This window comes from Cololabis saira, chromosome 3 (assembly GCF_033807715.1).
Source record: "Cololabis saira isolate AMF1-May2022 chromosome 3, fColSai1.1, whole genome shotgun sequence".
Classification (NCBI taxonomy): domain Eukaryota; kingdom Metazoa; phylum Chordata; class Actinopteri; order Beloniformes; family Belonidae; genus Cololabis; species Cololabis saira.
This window is the reverse complement of record NC_084589.1, coordinates 26,710,776-26,729,725: the sequence shown is the minus strand read 5'-3', so window position 1 is coordinate 26,729,725 and position 18,950 is coordinate 26,710,776. Positions and strand designations below refer to the sequence as shown.

The 18,950-nt window shown below is 38.0% G+C and overlaps 1 protein-coding gene across 2 annotated transcripts in view; it reads right to left on the bottom strand.

The window, feature by feature from the left end:
- The window catches only part of kcnn3 (potassium intermediate/small conductance calcium-activated channel, subfamily N, member 3), an 87,158-nt gene that overhangs the window by 50,762 nt on the left and 17,446 nt on the right, over positions 1 to 18,950 (bottom strand). For both annotated transcript variants that reach the window (XM_061716890.1, XM_061716889.1), the window contains exon 3: positions 3,799 to 3,894. In XM_061716890.1, coding sequence (XP_061572874.1) covers positions 3,799 to 3,894 — 96 coding nt within the window. The remainder of the gene's footprint in view (positions 1 to 3,798; positions 3,895 to 18,950) is intronic.

Below are 18,950 nucleotides of genomic sequence, written 5' to 3'. Positions count from 1 at the left end.
CCCACAACATGCTGTCTTGATATTCTGCCTTCAAACTTTTTAAAAACAGTTTTTAACTGCATAGCGCCGGATGTATTGCAGATAATAAATACTTCTTTTCAAACAGGCCAGTTTCCCCAGGCCTTGAAAACTGCAGTAATAAAACCTCTTCTAAAGAAATCAAATCTGGATGCTACAACACTTAGTAACTATAGGCCAATATCAAATCTGCCATTTTTGGGGAAAATCATTGAAAAGGTCGTTTTCCAGCAAATCCATGCTTTTATGATGCAAAACAACCTCTTTAATGTACTTCAGTCTGGATTTCGGCCACACCACAGCACTGAGACTGTACTCATCAAAGTCCTAAATGATATTCATCTGAATAATGATGCAGGCAAATCCTCTGTTCTGGTATTACTGGATCTGAGTGCTGCATTCGACACAGTTGATCATAACATTCTTCTCAGCAGACTGGAAAAGTGGGTGGGACTTACCGGCACTGTGCTTCAATGGTTTAAATCTTACTTACAAGATAGGGCCTTCTTTGTGTCAATAGGAAACCATGAGTCTAAGAGAACCAAGATCACATGTGGGGTTCCTCAAGGGTCTATTCTCGGACCGCTTCTATTCAACATCTATATGCTACCCCTAGCTCAGATTATGGAAAATCACAACATTTCCTACCATACTTATGCCGATGACACACAGCTCTATATTTCAGTGTCACCACATGACTACAGTCCCCTGATCTCATTGAGTAACTGTATTCACCAAATCAATGAGTGGATGTGCCAGAATTTTCTCCAGCTAAATGCAGAAAAGACAGAGGTGATCATTTTTGGCCCTAAAAATGAAAGGGAAAAGATCAGCGCTCACCTTGGCTGAATGTCATTGACAGCTACGAATCAAGCCAGAAATCTTGGTGTAATTATTGACTCAGACCTGAACTTCAACAGCCATCTAAAGTTTATCACTAAATCTGCCTATTACCACCTAAAAAACATTGCTAGAATTAAGGGGATTCTGTCTAAACAAGACATGGAAAAACTTATTCATGCATTCATTTTCAGTAGGTTGGATTATTGCAATGGCATCTTTACAGGCCTTAACAAGAAATCTATCAGGCAGCTGCAGCTGATCCAGAACGCTGCCGCCAGAGTCCTTACAAACACCAGGAAACTGGACCATATTACACCGGTCATGAAATCACTACACTGGCTTCCAGTTAGTCAAAGGATAGAGTTTAAAATCTTACTGCTGGTCTACAAAGCACTGAATGGTCTTGGACCAAAATACATGGTTGATCTGTTAGTTCCCTATGAAGCTCCCAGACCCCTTAGGTCTTCTGGATCTGGTTTGTTGTGTGTCCCAAGAACCAGAACCAAGCAAGGTGAGGCAGCGTTCAGTTATTCTGCTCCTCACCGGTGGAACAAACTTCCTGTAGACCTGAGGTCAGCTCCAACTGTCAGCTCCTTTAAATCAGGGTTAAAAACATTACTGTTTACTCAAACGTACTCTTAAATTAAACTTACCTGCTGTATTCTACTGCCCTTATTTTTAACAGATTGTGCTTTTTATTATTTTACTTCTTTTCTTAACATCTTATTCAATCATATTTGTTATTTACTGTCTAATTATGTCGAATTATTTACTATCTAATTATGTCTTGCCGCTTTTAATGTCAATGTAAAGCACTTTGAATTACCTTGTGTTGAATTGTGCTATACAAATAAATTTGCCTTGCCTTGCCTTGCCTTTGCCTTTAAAACTTATTCATGCTACACATGCACAAGTCTGGGACTTCATACGATCTTATTCAGGTGTATTGTTAGCTAGTTTTACCACACATGCACTAATAATCTTTAATCGCATGTGTAAATTCAGTCACTAACTGAAACCCCCTGCAACTGGGTAAGGAACAGCCAAACTCTGCTACCAAGGTGAGGTTTGCGGAAGATAGTTTAACATTGCAGATCATACACCATAGCACAACTACATCCACAAAGTCTCACCAGGGTAAAAAAAAAAGAAAAAAAGAAGGCAAATGGGGGTATAAAGTTGTGCTCTTCAAGAAATAGGCAACGCAGAACAGTAATGAGTGTGTCATGGTTTTGGTGTTTAGTTCCTGTTTTATTTTGAAACTCGTGTCTTTGTGTCTCAGTCACGTCTTGACTTCCCTCGTTCCTATCTGCCCTGATCGTCTGCACCTGTGTCTCGTCAAGCTTTCGGTCTATATCTTGTCTTTCCCTGCAAGTGGCAATTCCTTTTGAAGGTCAAATACCTAAAAAGAGTAAGGCAAGTCCTGAAGAACCAGCTGAATGAGAAGAAAAACGTCCATGTCATCAACACGTGCCCTGCCAGCAATCAGGTATGCCGGTGGTGTAGTAGCCTAGCCACTGGAAGAGATGGAAGCCACTGATGCCAAGACAAGAAAAATTCCCACCCCCATTTAATTCCCTCATAAAAGCCAAATGCTTGTCAGTATTTACAATTAAATTATTAACAGATACAAAAAGATAATTATATTATTATTATTCTAACATTTATAAGAATTATAATTCTGTGGCCATTACTTAACATCTCAATAGTCCCAACATTCTAATGAAAAAAATGTTATATTCACCATATACATTATCAGTGTCACCTTCATCATAATTAAGATGTATTAGTGGCTAAATTTAGCCAAGAAGATATGGCATCTGAAATGAATCATGTCAGCGTGGTGATTAAACCAAAGAGCTCAAAACCCATTTGGCCAATTTTGGCACTGATACGTAACAAGGTAGTTTTGAAGCTAACACAGTACTTTGTGTACATAGTTTATGTGCGTAAATTTTCACACATTATGGCGGCTGTAACAGTTACAGGGAGCAACGTGTGTTGAAGAGAGAATTTCTCCATGCTCTGTAATCTATTTATAATGAGAGGAAACTGTTATCAGAACATGTGATTGGAAAGGCGCATCTATCTTAATCTACCAGAGGAAACCTAAGACAACCTTTCAACTAACTATGCAATGAGGAAAACATGACATATTTAGCATTTTGATTAATAATGTCACAAAATACTTTACTATGAGAACTAAAACCAGACAAAGCAGATAATGCCAGATGAGCAGAACCCTCTGCATCAAAGCTTTTTGTACCCTTCAAGTTTTGTTCTATGTTTCCTTTCTGTTTATGTTTTTTACACATGTACTATTACTTGATTTTTTCCTGAGTGCGTAAAAGCACAAAAATGTCCCTCCAGGCTGTGACTCAGAGGCTTATATTCACACTTCTTTATTTTTTGGAATAACAGCTTTTCACAGATATCTCTAGTATAAGGGGTAGTTATGGTGATAGTTGGCCAATAATAGGTGAGATCAAAAGGTTTTCTTATTCTTGTTATTAAACAAACTAGACTTTAACTTATGAATATAATGTGTGTGCAAGTTATGTTTTAAGTATGAAAAGGAAGAAATTTGAATGTGATAAGGTAAAAGATTAAAGTCTTTTCAAAAACCGTTTATTCAGATCAGTAAAGACCTTATTTCCTTCTCAACCTAGAAAGGAAAAAGTCTATTGCAAGAAACAAGATAACCCTATGTTAGTAATAGATCTCGTTTGCAAACACTACACTCATCTGCACTGCTCTTGGTAGAGTGTGTTGGTCATCATTGAAATGAGTTTTATCTGTATCCTTAAATCAGTGAAACATCAGTAGCTCACCCCACACAACTCTGGATGGTGACCATACACTAATTTACTCGGCTTAATAAATAGGATACTGATGTTAAGCTGTGTGTTTGTGCTTGTGAGTGTACAAGTGTTTTACCTGAACCTCACGTGCATGGTAGGCTATGATGAGACCCAGCAGGATGACTGTGGACAAACTGATCAGACACTTCAGGGCCAGAGAATACATGGAGCTCTGTAGAGAGAAAATGCACACTTAGAATATGAAATATGCACTACAAATGTACAGTTTGGTTACCTTTCTACCATTCAAAGTAAAGTGATGAAAACAATTAAAGAACCTTTTAAAAGCCTTGCTTTTCCAGACTTCTCATTGGCCTGGTTCCACTTACACACACTGAATGATTTATTGTTATTTAATTGTAATTACATGTGTATCCTACCTGCACTGCCTAAACATGGAAAAAAGCCAAAAACATTTTAGAAGATGGAAGTGGGTTCATACTACTGTCCCATCAATATCTGTCTGGAATTGAGCTTTAAATCCTCTGCTTGTTTGGTTTGATAAGACTTATAATCAATGCACTTGGGAACTTCCAATCAATGCAGCTCATAGCACTTCAGTGGCTTTTTTAACCCGCATGCCCCACAGACTCAGCAACACATGGTCACTTTGTCACAGGCATGTGTGCATGTATCCACAAAAACATTTGTTCACAGGACTCCACACACCCCCATACAAATAAACATAAAATATTGTAAATAAAAGTAGTGCTGTCAATCAATTTAAAAAAATTACTTCACCTAAACATTGCTGAGAAAAGCCCTCAACTTGAGGTGTTTTCCTTTATATTAATTACATTATTGTGGCAGATCAAAAGATTGATATACAATAACAGAAATTGGCTTTATAAAGTCATTTATTTATTTTTGAACAGACTTGAACAGATGCAGTCCTAGCCATTTAATCCACTTGGCAAGAACATTCGCCAGCCTCTCGGTCGCAGACGTGAGGATGCACGCAGTGCTCTCCTCTAGTCTAGTTTGGTGAAGAGCGTTGCTGTGGCAACATGGTTGCTGCTAACGTTAGCTGTGGCTGCGCTCGCGACCGGGTGCTTTGCATTTATGTGGTAGACTAAAGTTGAGCTGCTTCGGTGGTGAACAAAGTCCTTTCCACAAAGAACACATATAACTCTACCTGTATCAGTGGTCCCATAGAAATTGTAAATCCCCCTCACCGGACCGACAACCTTCACATTCTCCTCCATTTTACTCACCGCCCCCCCCCCCCATGCCTGTCCAGCTCATGCCTGTCCAGCTACAATGGGAGTCTACCATGGATCTATAATAATAACGGAGTCTACCAGCAGCTAACCACGCCCACACACCGGGACAGCCAATCAGTGTCCACTTCAAGGTGGGACTGACCGTTGTTTTCAGCCCCTAACAACTCTGCACAAGAAACCCACCCCACACACAAACACAAATTTCATAATAAAGGCAACTTGCAAACAGAAAAAGTAAAGTTAAAGATTAAAAAGTAGATAAAGCGATTAAAGAACACAATGTGCTAAATATGCCTGTAATTAATTAATCGCAATTAACGCGCTTATTTGACACTTGTAAATAAAAGTTAAAGCTGCACAAGAAACCCACCGCACGCATAAACACAAATTTCATAATAAAGGCAACTTGCAAACAGAAAAAGTAAAGTTAGAGATTAAAAAGTAGATTAAGCGATTAAAGAACATAATGCGCTAAATATGCCTGTAATTAATTAATTGCAATTAATGCGCTAATTTGACACTTGTAAATAAAAGTTAAAGTATGTGTTCTTGAATGAGTATTTCTGCATGTTTCAGAATGCAGTGCGGGAATTAATAAATGAGGACCTATGACATTACCTCAAAGATTTCTGTAAATACTTATCAGATGACTTACGGGATATTTTTTACTTCTGAGCAGTTTTCAGGTGTACATTAAACCACCATAGTTTATGTAGTTTTATGTACATTTTAAATCAGTACACAAAGAATATTGAGCTGCATGTAGAAATCGTAAAATGGTTCCTTCAGTAACTGTCCCTGGGAAACTTGATTAATCAGCAACATGACTTTACATTATTCATATAAACATGTTTATTTTGATTTTTTCTGCTCTGAAGCACTCTGGCATACCAAAGACAGTAATTTGGTAGATATGTCACGCCACTCACCTTCACCGCTGATCTCATCCAGTTTCGTTATGCATGACGAAGCCCAGAGAGGGAGACATGCTCAAGGCCCTGTCATTTCCTCAATCGGTCCATCTCAAAGCTGGACCTACTCTATCAGCTAAGACTGAGAAATACCGCTTTATACAGTATTTCACTTACCATTAAAAGAGCATACTTATGCCATAAAGGTTTTATTTATATGGCAGAAAATGCCAACATCTACTGTACTTTGGTGAACTCCAATCTTGACTCCCTGCACCTCGGTAGGTCATTATATACATTTCTTAATGTTAACTAAACATCTAAATAACAAATGGTTGAATTGCTCTGAAAGATTAAATTTGGCCTTGGGGAAAAGTGTGAGTAATTTTTTTTCACACTCATCTGACTTGTAATTATGAAAGAAATTACCCACTGAGCTTGCTCCTCCTCCTGTTTTTTTTAAATCTGGTCCAAAATGATGAGGTTTATCTTGCAGCTGGATTTAATGCTCTCTGGGATTATGGTACAAATGTGGCTTTTGTCTGAGAATGGAAGAAGTTCTCATTGTTTGTGTCAATATGATGGCAAAATAATATTAACACATAGGTAATTTTTTAGATCTAATGTGACGAATTTAAAGAAAAATCAGGAGATTTACATCTCATAATCTTATTATTTTGCTATGTAGCCAAATATATATGGTAATTACAGAGAAAAAAAATATATAATATGTATATAGTAGGCCTATAGTATGTCGAATTAATTGTGATAAAGTCTTGTTTAACTTATCCATAAATGTACATAGCCGTCATTGGATTACTGAGGATAATGAAGAACAAATGTGACTTTTCTCAGGGAATTTTTTTCCTCTTCCTTACTTCGTGAGCTGAGATTTATCAGCCTGTATGTATTTATCATTTTGGCTTATCTGCCGGTATGCCAAAAGTCGACGATGTGCAGCTTTATTTGGTTATAAGTCTTGCCCAGAGTGATGATTTTATTCAGCAGGGAGTCCAAGCGATGTTTGATTGGAATCCTGATCCTATCTACAATGGGTTTTAGTCTGTTTCATTTTTTTAAATTCTAATTATTTTTGTCATGTAAAAAACAAAGAAACTACATTTCATTTTTTATTTAAGAATAATAATGACATTATCCATTATTTTGACATGAAATACCATCATTAGAGACCCAAAACCTAAAGACCAAAGACAACATTGCTGATTAAAAATATGTGTGCGTGGCACCGAAACCCTCAGATCTCAGAAGTAGATTTAGAAAAGGGTCTCAACAACAGATTTATGTGTTTTTTAACATTTGAGCATAGACTGTAGCTAAGGGAGAGGGTTGGGATTTAGTAGGTTTCATCTCACAGTACTCATGGAGCAGTAAAGAGTTATTTTCTTGGCGGCGACTTTCTGCTGCAGAATATTACATATTTGGCTGGACAACTCATGCAGCTCAATGAAGCTCTGTGCCCATCAGGCCTGAGTGACACAAAAAATGTTTGCTGGATTCATCATGGCTTTTGCTTGCATAAACTGATTCGTATGCATTAATTCAAATGACAACAGACTTACTGGAGAACCCAAAAACTGTTAAAACATTAGCTTCACTATTTAAAAGAATACCAAATAAGTGTCTCACTGATATCAGTTTGCTTCCTTCCATCATAAAACCTTTTTTGTCAGTTTATTTTAATGTATTTATTTTCAGATTTGCTCAAAAAAAAAATACTTTACTTGTCTTTCACGTCTTAGATATGAGGCTGCTTGCATTCAGTGTTTTGGTCTTGGCTGAGTTGAGGAGCCACACTTACAAAACTGACTCATTTGCCCACATCAGCTCAAGGACGATGTTTTGAAATGCAGAGTGTAACACACACAGACACACGTAAACTCTGCAGCACATTCATCCTCGAGATCAGCAAGGTCACATGATGAGCCCAGCAGCCTCATATCCTCCTCAAGACAAGAGTTAGGCCACCTTGAGGCTTCTACATTTCAGATTAGATATATATCAGAGGTTCAGAGGGATGTTGTTAAGCCTCCATGCATTTTACTCAGCCTTTCTTCCGTGGCATTATTAAGCAGAATCTACACAGTATTTTGGATTCATGAATATATATTAAAAGTCAGCCTTATGGAAAACCCCCGAGTGCTAGTACATTATTGTGTAAATTTGGCGTCTCTTTAGATAATTCTTGGCTTTAAAAGCATTGATTCAACATCAAACAAACACTCAAACACACAAACGCTCCCTCTATTGAGTATTTCTTTTTTCTCTGTAATTACCAAAATCTGAAAAGACTGAATACACATGTTTCACTATATGTCAATAAAACACAAAAACATCTAGACACACTCACATTTGTGTCTAACATCACTGTGGTTATGGGCCACTGCGCAGCAAAATACCATCTCGCTTTGGCTTTTGCTGATTTATTCTAGCAGTCTGCCCAAATCTGTCTTCTGGTCTTTATTTGCTGCTTCAAGCTTGTCCTGTCCCAATCTCCTTCCCCTTTGCTAGAATCTCATTTGTACTCACCGAAGCAAACTAGGTGCAAAGGAAGCCAACATTGTTGTACTAATGAGAAAAAGCAGCTTTGGCTCTCAGTATCGTGCCTGTTTAAACCAATCCCACTGGTGAGCTGAAATGGGACTCGCTTTGAGTTTACGTTATTTTTCTAGTGTTATTTCTCAACTCCCTGCTGTCTATCAGCCATTCTCTCTTTATTTTTATTTATATTTTACAAATCTGCCCATAACACTGTCACAATCATTTTGCTTCTATTGTACATCAAATATTGCACTGCCAATGGTCCATTAGTTTCCATCGGCAGACATAACTGATTCAGCGGTCAAACCATTCTAAATAATTTAACTGGTTTAAACTCTTGTTAGTAAATACAGACATGGAGCCTTGCGTGCAAACAGCACAAGCACTTGTACGTAGACAAAAATCTGATATATGTCACTGTTAAAAAGGTGCATTCACTGAAGTTCATGCATAGGCCACATCTTTGTAGACCATGCAGACACAACTGTGACATCTGTGTAGGCAGTTGAAGTTTTGAAATATGGGAAATTTGCTTATTTGCTATCACTCTGACAGAGTAGGTGATTAGGTTAGCATAAAGAATCGAAGCGGGGGAAATAATTTCAAAAAGATGATGGTGGCTGGCGCTTTTAGAATCCAGTAATTAGTAAGCGGTTGTGATGTCACAGATGGTTTTCTTGTGATTTTCTCTATAACATTTTGATGGTCTCACATTACAAAAGCTATTTTATGTCGGCTTAGTCTTACTGTCAAACCAGTTTATCAAGTATAATGATGAGCAGCATGATCCCTGACGCAGGGTGGAAAGGTGACCCGCACCTTCAACAGGCCAGTCCATCCATCTCATTACAAGCAAGAGGCAGGGATCCACCCTGGACAGGTCGCCAGTCTATCGCAGGGCTATCAGCAACTCATAGAAGATAAATATTGAAGTTGAATGGTCACAGGAAGTCAATATGTTGCAGCTGCTTATTATATTCAGTAAAAAAATGATTGGGTGACATTTTCATTTCACAACATTTTCAACAATTTGTGATAAAAAACTGATTTGCCAGTCATAGATTTTAGGGCTTGAGAACCCTCATTACACCGCGAAGCATGGCGTGAGGCAGCTAAAGAAGTGCAAGTAACACTTTATAATAACTATCCATTATAACTAATTAATAGATCAATCGTAAATTGTTAATTGATGAGTTACTAATGATTTGTTAAATAACATTTTACATCTTGTTAAGAATTAATAACTGTGCTTATATATGGACAATAGATAACTTACAAGTTGTTAGTTAACGAGTTATAAATGACTCCTTAACTGTATGTTAATGATACATAATTATACCTCATAAAATTGATCAAGAATAAGTTATAGTACGTTTCTTACTGATGACTTGTTAAGTATCAGTTAATAGTTTATATATGTTATTGGGACGTTATTCTAAAGCTGCAACTTTTCTCATTTATTAACTGTTGGTGTGACGGAGGGCTGTCGCAAGGAGCGGCCCATATCTCAAACACAGCAATAAAAATTAAAGGTACATAATAACGTCGGACTTCAGCAAAAGGTTAATCCATACGGATTACGGATTGCAGACGCATGGGCTATCACTCTGAGAGTGGCTACTCTCCTGTACATATTTGTAAATAGTGTTTTTTTTTTGTTTCTTTGTTGTTTGCAATGCTGAGCATGATGATGTCAGTAAAGACATAATAAAACCACCGCTAACAATAAATCAGCTTTCCATCATTTTTATTACCCAACACAAATCCCATCACAAGTGGTGTCAGCAGTGGGATGGCAAGTCAACTTTAGAATAACGTCCCAATAACATACATATAACTAATACTTAAGTCATACTTTACAGATCAGTTGTTAACAGTTTAACCATCTACTAATACCAGTGAAACTTTGTAGTACAGCAAATGGGTTGAACAAGTTCAAGGTACATACGTTTGATGTGAATTTTTAAAATATTAAATTTTTGTAACTCAACCTTGTTCCACTCTTTTCTGTGTACTGTATTTTACCAAAAACAACCCACCACAGATGAAATGTTGAACATTGTATTTAATGGATAGACACATACAGAGCCATCAGATGACAGATCATCACTATAAAATGGTATACAATAGAATACAAACCCATGAGATCTGGACACTTTTGTGCTAAACACTGGATAAACAAACTTTAAGGGGGACATTTAATGTCCATACATCAAAGCAATGTCATGGATTATCCGTCCTAACGGCCCTTTGCGATGCTTACGGGCAAGCCACTCATGCCATTCAATAACTCTGAGATGTTCTACCAGTAACTCCTCTGTATTATTCCCCCTGAGCCTCCACACATTTTCTTTAACTGTTCTCCAGGCCCTCTCTATATGCGGAGTATGTGCACCTGTTTGGGCATCGACATATGACACACTGTGATTGACAGTGAAATGGGTGTAACCTAGCTGAGGTAAAGCATTACGTCTCATTACTTAACATTTGTAGATCCCACTTTAACATGCTGAGCTATAAGTGGCAACAGATCTCTCCTTCTTCTTCTCTCAACTAAGCAAAGAACAGGCTTTGCATGTTTTCTCCCTCTCCGGTTTACACCTAGCATCCCAAACACCCACTTCTTCCTCTTCCAGCCACCAGCCATTCGTCCCCGTCCGTACTGTTGAAATTATAAAATATTAGGAAATCTTCTTTAAACAACATGAATAATCAGTCATTCAATGGTAAATTGCCCTACTATTTTGATAATAGTGCTTGCTGCTTGCCTTTTTGTGTCTGAAATGGCTCTCATCAATGGTGACAAACTGTTGCCGCCCCCCAATGTTCTGGCCTCTTGCTTGCTGGTATCTGTCCATCGCAGTAGTGCACACATCTCGTAGCTTTTGAGCCATCTTGTACAGGGTCGCTGAGTTTCCAAAAATCTCATCACTGATCATGGCCACTTGACGTAGCAGTCCCTGTTCAAATCTGATAGAGCAAGTCAAATAATTATTATACCACAGTTCTTGTGATCTTTTTGGTTTGATACACAAAGTTTGCATCTACTGCACCCCAGGATATGGAAATTGTTCACTACCATGTAAACAAAAAAAGCAATAATGATGGGAAATATGTTTTGTTGTATTCTCTACAGAGCTCTGTCAATACATTCGGGAATAATAATTAGGATATTTGTAAAATCCTATTTCTAATATTAATTGCCAGAGGCTATAAATTGAGAGCCAATTGCCATGGAGCTTCAAGAGGCACTCATGTTTCTCCACCAGACCTAATGCTGACCAACACATTATCCCTTAATTAACACCAATTCAAGATATTTCCATAATTAAACTGTTAAGAATTCAAGCTGTAAATGACACCTTTTAGCAAAGTAAATCAGTGAAATGACTCCAAGCACCTGTTATCATCGTGAGTCTAGAGATGCTCCATGACATAATATTCACAAGCTTTACTACATAGTCACCAGTTATTGTTTATGACAGCATAGTTATATAGTATTCATATTGAAATAAACTATTTTCATCAGACAGACAGACTAAAATCATATACCTATGCCATGACATACCTGTACACAAAGCACATCCAGTTGAAGAGGGAGACCTTTGACTTGCTGAATATAGATTTGTGTCTAATTGACCTCCCCGGATTACATGTTTGAATTGTATTATAGGTCGGGTGTGACGAGGGTAAAACATGCCAATCATAATTGTATTCATGGTGTGGAAGAGGAGCCATTCAGCTTCCCCATCATATTGGCTGGTCGTCAACTTGTCAATTACCTCGCATCAACACTGTACTTTGATTAGTGACCGCCGGTGACAACCTAAACAGACACGCCCATCCTTCACTTAGCACGTTTATTATTGAATGGGCAGTATTAGCGTATTAGCATTGATTTGTACAGAATGAATACTGGGTCTGATAAAATGAGAGAAAAAAAGAGAAAGAAGTCAACAACGGGTACTTCCAATAAAAAGAAAACTACACTTGTGGACCATGCTGAGCACATGGACGTGCACGTGTTATCTTTTCATTAAAGATGTTTGATCAGGATTACATGTACTGATATATTTGTACTACATAATTCAACCAGATTAGTGGTGTCTAATTAATAATTTTGTCTGTGTAAGTGTGCGAGCGCAAGACTAAATATGCACACGTATGCGCGTTTAGTCTCTTGCCGAAAATAAAAGCTTTGATATGAGTTATAAGACTTGTTATAGGTCTACAGTTAGTAAAATTGTTATTTTCGGAGAACAACACAGGGTACATACAAAGTATTAATCAATGTTGATTGAATGTTACAGCTGTCAAATATATATCAGGGCAATATAGCGATTTTGTTAAATAATATAATAGTTGTCTTTTCCTGTTTTTAGTGGTGATCTAATTTTCTGAATTTTACCAGACTGGTCTAGCTGGTAAAACTCTACAATAACTGAATTGGCTTAGTCAAACAAGAATCCATCATACTGGTGTGATTGTATACATCAAAACTTTAATTCAAGGCTGAGGCAATATATCAACATATATTCACATGACATAAGGTCATATCGCCCAGCCCTATGAAATATATGTGTGTGTAAATACGTATATAATCATAGTCTGTACATGGTGGATGATGTGATACAATTATGTTCACTCATTCAGAGATCCAGTGTAGATATCTAGAGCCAGCTGCTCATTATTTAATTTGACCTGAATTTTATGATTAGAGCTTTTTTAATTCTCTGTCCTATCATTCCAGCTACTGAGGCAACCGGAGCTCTAACAACATTTTTACATATTAAGAAAAAGTAGCTAAAGCTCCGTGAGGCCAACAAGAAGCCGCACACAGTCACAGAAAACAATCAGTGAGTGGACTAAGAGAAGAGACTCCCTCCGCCAACAAGTTGGCCAAAGTAAGTAGGCCTAACACTTTCTTGGGAAAACATGTTTTCAGAACTGAAAATTATGTTTGGGTGCTTTGTAAAATATATATATATATATACAATTGAGTGGAAGAAATGCAAACATTTCATGATGAAAAGACGTTCATCAGAGCATGAGCGTGTTATTACCCAAACAATACACATGTACAGTTAATACCTTGAAGATAATATATGTAGCATTGATGGACAGCGGACACATCTGTCCAATGATGAGATAAAGATTTGATGAATCAGTGAAACTGAAAGTCTTAAATCTAAATGTTGACAATAATGTATGTGTGTTGATTTGTATTATCATAGTTAGAAATCCATTTGGTATTGTATTTTTTATTTTGTTGTAGATACAGATGACAGTGGGACAATTGACACGTCTTCCTCTGCCAACTCGTCTCCTGGTGCATCTTCTTTCCTTTCATCCGCCAGTCCATCCAATTCCTCTTCATCCACTTTATCCAGCTCCTCATCCTCATCGACTGATTCTTCCGATTCAGACAAGAAATCGAAGAAAAGACGCAAAAAGAAAAAGAAGCACCACCAGAGACACAAGAAAAAAGGACAAGAGGAAGAAAAAAGAGAAGAAAAAGAGGCAACATGGCAAACAGAGAGGTAAGTGTAAAGAGAGGAGGGCAATAATGTAGAATGTAGACATCACAATGTCTGTATGTCTGTGACTCTATGTATGTATATATATATATATATATATATATATATATATATATATATATATATATATATATATATATATATATATATATATATATATATATATCTTTGGCCATCATTTCTATTGGCAAGCTGATTTATTGTTAGCAGTGGTTTTATTATGTCCTTACTGACATCCTCGTGCTCAGCAGTGCAAACAACAAATAACAAAAAAAAACACTATTTACAAATATGTACAGGAGAGTAGCCACTCTCAGGGTGATAGTCCATTCGTCTGCAATGTAGAACGTAATTAATAAATACGAATTAATCTTTTGCTGAAGTCCGGCATTATTATGTACTTTTAATTTTTATTGCTGTGTTTGATATATGGACCGCTCCTAGTGACAGCGCTCTGTCACACCAACAGTTAATAAATGAGAAAAGTTGCAACTTTAGAATAATGTCCCAATAACATATATAAACTATTAACTGATAATTAACAAGTCATCATTAAGTAATTTACTAATAGTTAATTCATGATCTATTACTAATTTATAAGGTATAATTATGTATCATTAACATACAGTTAAGGAGTCATTTATAACTTGTTAACTAACAGCTTGTAAGTTATCTATTGTCCATCTATAAGCACAGTTATACATTCTTAACAAGATGTTAACTGTTATTTAACAAGTCATTAGTGCATCATCAATTAATTTACTATTGATCTATTAACTAGTTATAATGGATAGTTATTATAAAGCGTTACCAAAGTGGACAGTTAGTAATGAATTGAAAGAAGACAAATCACGAAAAGCCCCAAAACAAAGAAAGATGGAAAGAAAATAGCTGAATAGCAAATCTGTTTACAGTGACGATATAACAACCGAATGAAGGAGCCTTATAGGGAGAAAATTGAGCTTTGGAAGAGATTAGATCTGTATGGGATCCCAAAGACTGCACTATTGAACTCACCTGCTCGGACATCTGACATGTTGTCTTACCTTTTTGTGGTATGAGTGCATACGCAGCAGTTATAAATCTCTTAGGTCACATGTAATTTATAAATGGATGAGTGCATGACCTACAAATCTTCAAGCTGCCAAGCTCTTCTATATAGTCACTTGAACAAGGTCATGTGAGGTCAACCATGTCTTCATTTATAGTATGCATTTAGCATCTTTTTTTGCACGGTAAACGTAGTGGACAAATGGAATTGTAAACAAAGAGCAAAACTGTGAAAGAGCAACAAACAGTGCTAACCTCCAAATTACGTTGTCATGTAAACAATCAGTAAGTGTCCTAAATGCGTTTTAAGTGAGTTTATCATTGTTTTAAACAACTTCTAACAATTTATGAAAACATTTCATTTTAAAGCTACTCTATGTAATGATGCCACTCCTGACCACATGGGGGGGGGATAAAATGCAGGCCGTTTCTCAATTCCAATGTATTGCTCTGTACACATAACGTCTACAGTTTAAATGGTCCTATAAACAGACACCTTTAATACTAGAACAATTGAGAATGGGCCATATATTGCTCCTACTCAAGCTTTTATAACTATTATTACTTATTACATACCATGTGTTTTTAATAGATTCTTTTGCTTGTGTTTATGCCGGCTGCGTTATAAATAAAGTTTGGTAGAAGTGAAAAGAAAAAGAACTCCAAAAAAGTCAGAGGAAATTGTAAAATTAAATCTACTTTACCACATACAGTAGTAACTATATTATCTCATGAAAATGTCTTAAAACTATGGTTTGTCAAACAAAAAAAAGTTATAACTTTATGTTTACTCCTCTTGCCTCTTCTCTCACTTTCCTTTTTTGGCGTGAAATGCATTCTTGGGTACTTTGCCATTTCAAGTCTACACCAAGGCTCATGCGGAACGGTTTCATTGCAGTTCCTGGATTGGCCGATAGAGGCAGGCTCCAAAAGGGAGTCAATCTCTGTTGACTCCCATGTTTAAATGTCACACTTTAGAGCCAAATAAACATATTTACTGCCTGGTACGGCAAACCGTTAACTCTGAGGGGGGTATATTTATTTGTACCACGCCAAGATAGTTTATATCAAGTATTACAATTATTTCTGCCCCCGCGACCCGGGAATGGATAAAGCGGAAGAAGATGACTGATGATGACAATTATTTCTAATGTGGTGGATATACACACACAGGACAATTGTTAATTCTCAAAGTTATAATTCACGGCGACCTCGCCCATGTTACAATGCCTTGTTGTTCCTTTTACAAGGGATATTCTTCCCTTTAATTATACGTGCTACTTTAAGAGTAGAGACACACCTCGGAGGTGTTCACGTCTTTACCTGCGCGAGAGTTTGCTGTTTGGTGGTTTTTGATTATTCACTGTGTTAATTGAATTAAATGGAGTGCTCTCCAAAGAGGAATTAATCTCCGTCGTTTCTCTGCCTACATCAACCGCACTCCTACACTAATATGATTGATCGACAGTCGGTTCAACCAATGGCTAGCTGCTATAACTCCCTCATCCATAATCTTCATGCTACTGCACTAAGCGAAGCAACCAGTCTTTTGTTTTAACTCAGTATCAGCTAAAAGCAATGGTCATTTTTGATTTCACCGACGAGCCAACATGTCAGACGGTATATGCCACTCTAAATGGCTGACAGCAGCTCTGCAGATATTTTAGTGTGGTTAGGCTGAGCTGGGAGCAATGCTAACTTTATTGACATGTGGAAGGTACGTTCATGTCAGCTTGCTAAGCAATATGGCAGCGCCCTGTACAAAGAAAATCCGGCTTCAAAACCGGTCTGCAGAAACCAGAACGTCACATGACAGAATGCTGCGTCCACTGTTTTGTACAGTCTATGGCAGGGGTCGGCAACCCAACATAATGAAAGAGCCATATTAGACCAAAAACACAAAAAACAAATATGTCTGGAGCCGCAAAAAATGAAAAGTCTTGTATCAGCCTTAGAATGAAGGCAACACATGCTGCATGTTTCTATATTAGTTAGAACTGGGGGGAGATTTATTTTCATTATGCACTTTGAGAAAAAAGTCGAAATGTCGAGAAAAAAGTCAAAATTTCGAGAAAAAGCTTGAAATGTCGGGAAAAAAGTCAAAATTTCGAGAAAAAAGGCGGAAATGTCGAGAGAAAAGTCGAAATTTCGGCAAAAAAGTCGAAAAGTCGAGATTAATGTTGAAGTACAATCTCGAGAAAAAAGTCGAAATGTCGAGAAAAAAGTCAGAATTTCAAGAAAAAAGTTGAAATATCGAGAAAAAAATCAGAATGTCAAGAAAAAAAGTCAAAATTTCGAGAAAAAAAGAAGAAAAAAGGAAAAAAAGTGAAGAAAAAAAGGAAAAAAAAGAAAAAAAGACGAAAAAAAGGAAAAAAAAGGTAAAACATTTTTGAAAAAGCTCCAGGAGCCACTAGGGCGGCGCTAAGGAGCCGCATGCGGCTCTAGAGCCGCGGGTTGCCGACCCCTGGTCTATGGTCTACACAAGCCTTCACTGGATGCATCCTCAATGGAAAAAGGTGGAGCAAGACTGCATCCAGTTATTTCTTCGGTTCTTGAGAATTGAGACGGTACTTTGGCGGCAGATGACGTTTCACAAGATTGCACAATAAAAAAGGCAATATTAAAAGATGTGCTGGAGGAATCCCCCCTCATTACAAAGCGGACCTTTGTCAACACAGCAGATCTATATCCCCTAATATAAGGTTCCTCTGTGTTGTTTTTTTCTAAGTGCTGGGTCACATGATTGATACACACATGCATTCAAGCTTTATCTTTGTATGAACAAGAATATAAGAGTTTAGTGATTTAGGACAAAATGTGCTGGATTTGTATCCGAGTAAGGTTGCCAAGCAACCAGCAGAGTAAAGGCACAGATGTTATTCATAAAATAAACAACAAGAGGCTAAATTGGATTTAGTAGTGTCATATGAGTGCGTTATCCAGGGACTATTTTATGTACACGCGCATTGATCCGAATGCACCGGTAAAGACAACGGCGCTTTGGCGCGGAAACTAGTCCCGGCTGAAGTAGTTAACGAGCTGTAATTGTGTGACGGAGCGTGGAAATAAAGACCAACAAAAGGATTAATATTGTCGAGTATTCTTCAGGGAAATAACCTCCACATGGTGTCAGAAGTAAAGCGACTCGGACGCGGATAATGGCAAAGTTTAACCCTCCCGAGAAACTGGACTTTACTCGACCGGAGCTGTGGCCGGAGTGGCGGCAGCGCTTCCAGAGGTACCGAATGGCGACGAAGCTAAACCTGGAAGACGGGGACGTGCAGGTTAGCACTCTGCTCTATGCGCTCGGCAAAGAGGCTGAGCAGGTTTTCAACACTTTTGTGTTCGGGGAGGATGAAGATGCTGATGAATATGAGACTGTGTTGGAGAAATTGAACACATACTTCATTCCTAAAGTGAACGTTATCCACGAAAGGGCTCGTTTTTATCTCAGGGCTCAGAAGCACGGTGAATCGGCAGAGGAATATATTCGCACCCTCTATGAGCTGGCTGAGACCTGTCAGTTTGGTCCGGCGAAAATTGAGAATATTCGGGACAGACTGGTCATCGGGATTGTGGATAAGGAGTTATCTGAAAAACTACAGCTGACAGCGGACTTAACACTGGAAAGAGCAGTGGAGATTGTGAGACAGTCGGAACAGATAAAAGGACAAATAAGCCAGCAGGCCAGAGCTAACTCGACTGACGCCAGCTACCTCAGTGAAGTGGCGCGAACACATGCGCGCGCAGCTCCCACCCCGCAGTACAGGGGAAGGGGAAAAAGGCACGGTGGTTTCCACACCGCGAGCCCAGGACACCGCGGCGACAGGTTCAAGTGCTTCAGGTGCGGTAAGGATCACCCCAAACACGCAGCCTGCGCAGCTAGAAATGCTCAGTGCAGAAACTGCCATAAGACTGGACATTTTGCGGTGGTTTGTCGCTCCGCCA